This window comes from Telmatherina bonti (genome assembly GCF_933228915.1).
Source record: "Telmatherina bonti genome assembly, chromosome: 1".
Lineage (NCBI taxonomy): Eukaryota > Metazoa > Chordata > Actinopteri > Atheriniformes > Telmatherinidae > Telmatherina > Telmatherina bonti.
This window is the reverse complement of record NC_136619.1, coordinates 28,111,065-28,120,081: the sequence shown is the minus strand read 5'-3', so window position 1 is coordinate 28,120,081 and position 9,017 is coordinate 28,111,065. Positions and strand designations below refer to the sequence as shown.

At 37.9% G+C, this 9,017-nt stretch overlaps 1 protein-coding gene across 1 annotated transcript in view; it reads right to left on the bottom strand.

Moving 5' to 3' along the window:
* Window positions 1–3,413: 3,413 nt before the first annotated feature.
* The window catches only part of kif18a (kinesin family member 18A), a gene marked incomplete at both ends in the record, with an annotated part of 28,919 nt that continues 23,315 nt past the window's right edge, over window positions 3,414–9,017 (bottom strand). Inside the window, 4 exons of the mRNA XM_079244418.1 lie at window positions 3,414–3,547; window positions 3,766–3,875; window positions 4,002–4,094; window positions 6,230–6,611. Coding sequence (XP_079100544.1) covers window positions 3,414–3,547; window positions 3,766–3,875; window positions 4,002–4,094; window positions 6,230–6,611 — 719 coding nt within the window. The remainder of the gene's footprint in view (window positions 3,548–3,765; window positions 3,876–4,001; window positions 4,095–6,229; window positions 6,612–9,017) is intronic.

Below are 9,017 nucleotides of genomic sequence, written 5' to 3'. Positions count from 1 at the left end.
ATGTGTCTGAGAGATTAAACGTTGCAAATGCTGATCTCTATGCACCCTCTCTGTTTTGAGCTGCATTGTCTTTTTGTGTTTATATTTCCTCATCCTTGACTGTTCGAGGTTCGGTGAAGGTTAGCACCCTTTAATGAGGAGCAAACCCTAAAGGAATACATTTTAAATTCTCTTGCATCTGCACGAGTGACATGGTGATTAAATAAAACAGTTACATCGAGAAGCATAATGGCAATCAATCAACAAAGTGCTTTGTGTTGGGGAGGGGTCGGGGGGGGGGGGGGGGGGGGGGGGGGGTTAGGATGCCTATAAATTCTCTGTGATCAATACAAAAATAGACTTAACAACTTTGTGATGCATTTGCAGAAGAGTGTTTTTTTTAAACCAACAAATGACAACAGATAGCTTGTAATGTCTCTCAGGGAGGCAAGATAAAACAATGGGTCTGACATGATCTGAGATTCTACCTGCAGTTGCTAAGCAACACCCACCTCCAACCTCTCAATCTGTTCCATTGGTCAGCAGGAAAAACGCACAAAGCGCCTCATTGGCTAAGAGAAAGTTAATAAACTTTAGCCAAGACCTGCCTCCCTGTGTGCGCACACACTCCCTCCCTCTCTCACACACAATGAAGAGATTCTTGTGAATGAGAGCATGAGAGGGTGTCAGTGCTTGCGCAGTACAGTGCTGATATATGCATTGAGCTCCTGAGCTAAAAATAAAGATCACACTGAATGCTGTGCCACTGAAAGTTGCAAGACTGAATTCAAAGTGACAAGTCTAGTTCTCTCCAGACAGAGCAATGAGGTCCCACCCTCACAATGGGTCTGGAAATTCTTTTTTTTTTTTTAAAACTTTTGTTTTTAGTATGGCATTCTAATAAAAGCTTGCTCCCAGTGATTCTCCTTAATTTGATCAGGATAAAAATACAACCAGGAAATGCCCAGTATCTTTAAAATACAATTTAAAACGAGTATTTAGCAGCTACTTCTCATCGCTTTTAGTTAAAAGGACATTACAGCTCAGTTAAAGGACTTTGAGTCACTTAAATCCTGGGATGCTCTTGTGAATGGAATTATAAAAAGAACTCAAAAACAGGAAATGCCTTTTTTTTTTAAATGAATATTTGGTTGATTGGTGTGGACTTGAACTTGAGAGCACCTCCATGGACCACCTGAATCACACCCGACAGCTTCAAATGTACAAGCAAAACAAACTGATTAACTCTTTAATGCTATTTTATCTGATTCTAGGAAAGAATCTGATTTATATGTTGGATTGAAGTAGGCTTTAAGCGTCCTTGGCCAAATTGGTAAAAAACTTGATGTAGTGGCAGAACCAAACTACGAACAAATATATAAGAAAACAAACAAAAAAACAAAACAAAACAAAACATGACCTTCAGTGTTGTGCCTTTAAAAAAAATTTAAGGTTTACAGATAGTATATTTAACATGCCAACAGAGTATAGCTGTGTTTAAGGGGTTGTTCAGCCATGCACGCGGTCTTTGCTGCAAAGCTGTCATCAGTGCTAAAAGAAAGAAAAAGCCTTGAAACATAACTGCCAGGCATACCATTTTTTAAAGCATTTTAGCTACATGCCATGTAAGTGTCATATAAAACAAAACAGAATATTCCGACTTTGGGACTGCATGATGCTGTGGTGATTAGCACTGCAGCCTCACAACAAGCAGGTTGCTGGTTTGAGCCTCAGCTGGAGCCCTTTCTCTGTGGAGTTTGATGTCTCCTTGTGTATGTGTGGGTTGTTTCGGGCACTCCAGCTCCCTCCCACTGTTCAAAGACATGCATGTTAATTGGTTTCTCTAAACTGTGCCTATGAATGAGTGTGAGCATGAATGGTTGTTTGCCTGTGCCCAAATTCCAGGTTAAGTCAATGCATGATCTTTAAATTGCTTTCACAAAGTCATGCTGATCAAAGCAGCGGTGTGAACATATAAGTAGTCCAAACAGGTAAATATGTGACTACCTGTGGGAGGGTTACTTAATCTGGTCCTATGAGGTCCTGCAGGTTTTCAGTGTATCCCTGTTTGAACACACCTGATCTGCTGGACCTTTTAGGACCAAACTGTAACACTGACCTTTGGTGTCAAAGGCTTGCTGAAGACTGTACTAATGAAGGCTGCTCGACAGACTTATTGTAGAATAAACAGTGAAAACCCTACAGAGCACTCAGCTGAATCCCTGCATCACTGAAAACACAACAATACTAAAGTTGATGTTCAAAGTGCATAAAGTCTCTAGAAATGTTTAACAAAACAATGTCAAACAGAAGGGAAGGATAAACTAGAAAAGGTGGAAGGAATAATCTTCCATCTGAAAAGCCTGCATGAAAACGTCATATGGGGAATTAAAACAGTGAATTAGGAGGGTGACCTTGTAACATTTGCACTTGAATTGTTCCTTCATACCCTATTTTTTCCCCTTCAGTCATGAGTGAATCTCCATGACAGGGTGCTTGATGTGAATGTTTTTGTACTAAAACTTTGAATGCTAGTTGAATCTTTTAAATTATTTGATTGTCCATAAATAATGTTCTTTTTAAGAGACGGAAATAAAAAAAATTAAAAGTTTTCTCCACACAAAGTCTATAATCTATTCACAGCAGTGACATTTACTTCCCTTTCACTGCACAAAAAGATGAGTGTTATGCACGAGTCACTGAGTTTGGTTCAATGTTCTTCGGACTTTTAACTTTCACCTTTCCTAAGCTCGTCCGATGCTCTTCATTTAGTGTTGGAACATCTTGTAACTCAAACTTAATTGAAAATAACATTCATTGACAACAACAGTGGCACAAAATGCAGACACATCCAATTGATTTTTTTCCCCCCAACAAAAGCCATAGATTTTGTTATATGGAGTTTTATTATGTAGGATTAAATCTTGTTGGAAACTGTACATTAGAATAAAGACAAAACAAACAAAAACTAATACAAAGGAAACACACAGAAAACAGCTAATTTTAATCAGCTCAGATTAGAAAAGTTAAATTTTTATTAGCTGCCTTGTGAATGTGGTCACCTAAAATACAACTAATGTTCTAAAACCTGTTAAAAACACAGACGTTTTATCCTATTAGTTTGTCCACAAATGTCACTAAATACAATTTAAAAACTTAAGAAAGGTCTAGACTATAAATTTAAAATGGTAAACCAGATGAGTTATTTACAGTGGGGCTGTATCTATACACTGTTCATATACAAAATCAAGTCATAATAGTGTAAGAAAATAAAACTAAAATAAACAAACAACATTGAGTGTCACTTTTATTCAGTTCTGCTGGAGAAATCTACACAACAGATTTATTTATTTTCTAGTTCTTGAGAAAAACTGTTGTAAAAAGACGAACATGGACGGAAAAGCAAACTGGCTTGATGTGAATGGAGTGTTGCTTCACATCCGCTTCGCCACCCGTTTGAACTGCTGGGACGTTTTATAGAAAATAGACCTGGATTTCTGAGGTTCGAGGAGGTTGAGATTCCCTTCAGAAGTGGACCTTACAACTCTGTGGGGCTTGTTCTCAGACCCTGACAACAGATGCAAAACAAAGGACTTAATAACAGAAACTCATTTAATCCTGATAACTCAAAATTATAACACAAACTAATCACAGTAGCCATGGAGTGGATATCAAAGTATTTTGCAGCAATTAACTGACAAAGGAACCTGGCATGTACTGGAGCATGACTGCATTTTGTCTTTAGTGTGTGAATTCTCTAGCGTTTTCTTGTTTTGACATGCTTACCACCAAAACGATGCACTCTGACTGGCTTTTGGGCCACTGAGGGGTCTTTTTTTATGCGCTTTGGTGCAGAGAAACCCGGCACAGACGACAGAGCCTCTTCTCGGATGGTTCTATAACAAACAGTAAAAAAAAACATGAAGAGGAATCAGTTCAAGCTCCTATTATCTTATCTGGCTTTTTATCCTAATAACATAATGACTAACATGAATGCAAGAAACAAGAAATTTGTGCCTTACCGGTTAAATTTACGCTTTCCTTGTGTTGCAGAGGTCATGTCCATGTATGCTGGATTGGCTCTTCTCACGTCTTGCAAAAGAGTGATCTGTTGTCTATAGAGCAGAGCTTTGTGTTAACGTAGCAACTTGACACTGGGTTTATGTGGAATTAAAAAGATTTTCCACCAAAAGAAAATGACTAATAAAATTATCTAAATACTGTTCAAATGTTTCAGAAAGATTTGATAAATATTGATAGAAGTAAACCTGATGTGAAATGTTTCATTTAGATTTAGCTGCAGTTAATTTAAGGTAACCCCCCTTTATTGTACACCAGATAAGATTCTAATTGGGGTGTCTCAATTTTATAATTTTTTTCAGTAAGGTCAAAAGTTGAACACCGGTTTTAGATTTGACCCCTTTTGGCAAATATTGGTTTTATGTCTAGTCCACTTGTTGATCCAGTGTTGAAAGGGACACGTGGGAAGAAAAAAATGTCTCAAGGGGCTGCTAACTCAAAAACTCTGAATAAAAAAACAAACTTAAAACAAAAACAAAACAACCTAGTGCTTTTCTTGAAATAAAATAAATAAATAAAATTATTTATTGAGCTTTTCTGATCTGCATAGTGATGTCCTATCACAGCACCAGCTTGGAGAGAGATGATATATATATATACCTCAATCTTTAATCCACTCATTCAACTTTAATTTTGTCTTACTTTCTATTTGATTTAGTAATTAGTATCTAGCATCAACCCTTTGTTTAGTCTTAGCTTTGCTTTATTATAAGACAGAGCTCTGACATCAAGACCAACGTGTAACAAAAAGCTGCCCATAGCATGCAAAACAAAACAGGGTGTAGGAAACCTACTAGGGGAACCCACCTAAAGTGGCATCAATTCAACCTTTTTCATAGACTGAAGCCCAGCCCTTCTGCCGTGTCTGTATACTATATTATTTTCATTGATGTGCCCATAGAGCTGCCACATACCAAACATGCAGCTCGGAAAAATCATTTTTCACCAGTTGTTGGATCTTAAGTGATGCATCAGGTCTTTGACTATTTTCCTCTTACAATCTTACTGAAATAGTTTTAATGCTTTTTCCTGCAACCACTTCCCCCAGAGACTTGACCCATGACCAGAGACTTCAGGACAACTTGGTTGTCAGATGCCAACTCCACTACTAATATGGATTTTCAATTTCTAAAGACAGACAGCTTCTCATTATATTTACAAATTAATTTTGAGGTATTTTAGTTCAGACACAATATCAATATCATTGTTTGGGTAAATGCATTATAATTTAGAGGTTAGTTAGTTAGTTCTGCACAAAAATACAATAATTCTCATTTCTGTTTTGCTAGTTCTTGCTAAAGACATGTAGGTGCTTGTCAGCTTGTCAGGGGATTGAAGTTATTCACCCAGTCTTCCAGACAGTAAACCTGCCGGTGAGTTTAGACTTCGTTTTTGCATTCTATCTTTAGCCTAGTTTTCAATAAAGTAAGAAAGCCTTTCTTATTTTCAGAGGCGTAGTTGCAGAAAAGACCAAGAACTTTCAAACATTCAGCAGGTTGCCATACGGATCAATTAAGTTCTGAAATATTTTGTATAAAGAATACATGTCAGTGTTAATTCTCTACAGATTTTTTTTAATGTTGAAAATGAATGAAAAACATAATGCTAAATGTCTGTATTTACTAATCAAATGTACATGAACTCAAGCTATTCTCTTCAGCCGTTTACTCCTCTGGAGGACCCTGATCACATCCAGCATTAGCATGCTTTCTGAGTGATATGATCACAACTGAACAGCTCAAAGTACTTCAGTTGTGTGCTTTCATTGGAATTCACCTCCACATGCGTCTCAAGAGAGAACTTGTGATCAAATCTCACATACATTATTTCCATTTGCAAAGACCAATTGTCACATTTTTGCACTGGTCCAAGTTTAAAAACCCATTTCCACCTGCACAAAATGTTTGGTTATCTGACTAGGTCACACTGATATGTGTGCACGACAGTTGAGAAGACACTCCTTTGATGTGGTGCAGAACATTTTTTCATGCTGCGATCAGAAACAGCCTACATGCAACTGAGAAACAGCCTGCGTGCAGCCTAGACAATCTCAACGTGCTCTGAGTGATTGGTTATTCATTTAGTGCTTCTAAAATCTTTAAAGTACTTTATTCTTTGAAAGAAAAAAAAAAGAAACACTTTTAAAGAGAAGATGTGGTCATGATCTCACCTTTTAGAAGAAATCTGGTTTCCCTCAGTGGCTTTGGGAAGGTGCCGGTGTTGAGTGGGTGCTGACAAGTCTGTGGATTTTGATGCTAAACATGGACTGGCGCTGCTTATTGTGATAGTTGCATTATTTGCAGTTTGATCATCATTGTCTATAACTTCAAAGGTTGTGTTTGGATCCATTTTGCTGTAGGAACTTAGCGGTTGAGGCTGAACTGATTTCTGAACAGTTTCTGGAGTGCACTGAAGTGGAAACATGCCCTCCTCAAACACTTGAGACTTGGCAATGGCCTGTGGGCTCTGTTGTGGAAGTAACGCAGACAAATTCCTCCTGATGGGCATTCGCGGAGGTTTACCTTGAGTCATCTCTGGTTGATTTCCTCCATCTGGAAAAACCAAGACAACAATAAAATGTTAATAAAAAAAAAAAACAAACAAAACAGCAATAAAGTCATTTAGACCTAAACGGCACAGGAAGAGAACGTCCAGTCACAGAGGTGTGTGTATGATATGTGTAATTTATTGATAACTTTCCTGCATAGATGAAAAGAAAAAAATTGCTATTGGCTAAATGAGTTGTAAAACATTGGGATAGTAGATACTGTTCAAAAATCCAATATTGTGTGTCCCTACCAGAAATATTTAATTTAATTTTACTGAGCAATATTTATGATTCACAAGTATCATTGTCTTAAAAAAGGAGGTGTAAAGGGACAAGTTGTTTCCTACAGAAATATGATTAACTCACAATGTTCCTTATCTCAGTTCCAATATTTGATGAGTACAGATGTGACTAAAATTGGACAGTTTACTGGAAAGGCAATTTCCCTGCACACTACATCTCGTGTCCTGAATGTACTTTATCTCACAGTGGATTGAGTGTTTGTTGCTTTAGATAATTGGTCACATGAAGTATGACTGTGACACCTGCTTACAGAATGTGCATCAGCGACCCATATTAAGTTCACAGGCTCTTGTTGTGACGCAGCCTTCAGCTTTATAGAGTCTACAATGCACCAGAGCTCTCCGCTTCTCCAGGAAATATGGGTCCACAGTAAAGATGGTCCTATAAAGATTCTTTGGCATGCCTTTCACGGAGTCAAGGGTCTCACAGGGTTGAAGACTCTGATGTAACTAAAATCTTTTCAGATCTGGGGCACAGTGGTAAACACTGGGGCAGTGTTTACCACTGTGCCCCTGTAGTAAGAAAGTCGCAGTTTGAGCCTCGGCCGGGGTGAGGTTTGAACATTGGCCTCTCTGAATGGAGTTTGCATGTTCTCCCTGGTTCTTTCCGGGGACGACTGCCTCATCCATGTCGAAAGACATACATGCTAGGTGAATTGATTACTCAAAATTGTTCCTCTGTGTTGACCCTGTGATGGACTGACAAACTGTCCAGGGTGTACCCTGCCTCTCACCCAGTGATTGCTGGGAAGTTCCAGCTTCCCTTCAACCCTTAATTTGACTTAACGGTTAAGAAAATGAAGGAAAGAAACTCCGAGTGGACATTGCTGAATTGAAGACACCCATCTAAAGAAAGTAATTTACTATATCTATAACAAGCTACATAAAATGTTTTTAAAAGTGATGCGGTTTAGAAAATGAATGATGAATGAATGAATGTTTGAATAGGATCTAAAAGGCAGGTTGTTGGCTTTAGATGGAAGAAAACTTGACAATGCATCGGTCCACAAACCAGGATAAAACTCTCCACTGTTTTCTCAGGTAAAAACAATGCTTTAGGCACGTTAAAAACATTTTGTTGAGCTTAAAGGCTATATATAATAGACCTGATCTTACTTCTAAAGTTGTCTACAATGTCCTCGCAAGTGGTGTCTGGTGCTGACAAGATCAATGTCCCAATGCACACAGGCCATCCAGACTTAGCCAAGGTATACAACCCTATCTTTAGGGTTTTTAATTGGAGGTGATTTGGAATTACCAGATACTGGTCCCACTGCTACTGCACTTTCAGGCTCTTTACGACTGGACAGAGAGCCTGGTTTACACTCGCATCAGTCGATAGGACTTGTAAACAGAAATTCTGGATCTATCTGGAACTTTTATGATCTTTTTTTTTTTTTTTTTAAAGGAAAAAAAAAAGATGAAAAAGCCAGGAATTCAACTTCAGTGAGCTTCATATTGTATCTTTACAGCGATACAATGTTACACTGGGTTTGTTGAGGTGCAGAGAGAGCTTAGCCTGAAGATGCAGCAGTTGATTTACCGGTCAATCGATGTTTTATGTTCCCACCTACAGGCAAGACCTGTGGGTGGTGAGTGAAACACTGGGATTGTAGATACTGACAAAGAAATGAGCTTTTTTCTAAAGGGTGTCTGGGTTGTAAACTGAGGAAGGAGGTGTTTTTTTTTTTTTGTAGCTATGGATTTTAAAATGTGATTAAATATGCAAGAAAATAGTAAACAAAATATTATACAAATAATACAAATGATCATAATCATTTATCTGCAGAATGTATCTGGGTTCAATAAGACAATAAAAAAAATGTTATTTTGGAGACAATAAAAGAACTTTTCCTTTAGGCACCCTTGCAAGACCCCGAGAGTTGGAGGCACAAGGAAAATAAACATTATAGTGTCCTCCTTGCATGTATAAACATAAACTTTTAAGTATCAGCACCGAGCTATGACATGCATTATTCACTTAACAAGTACTGCATTTATAAATAGACCAGAAAGCAAGACATTTTTCAGCAAAGGACCTTTAAACTAAGAAAAACATGAAACAAATATGCAAGTTTGAAATCTGGGAACTTTACTCCTGAAACAAG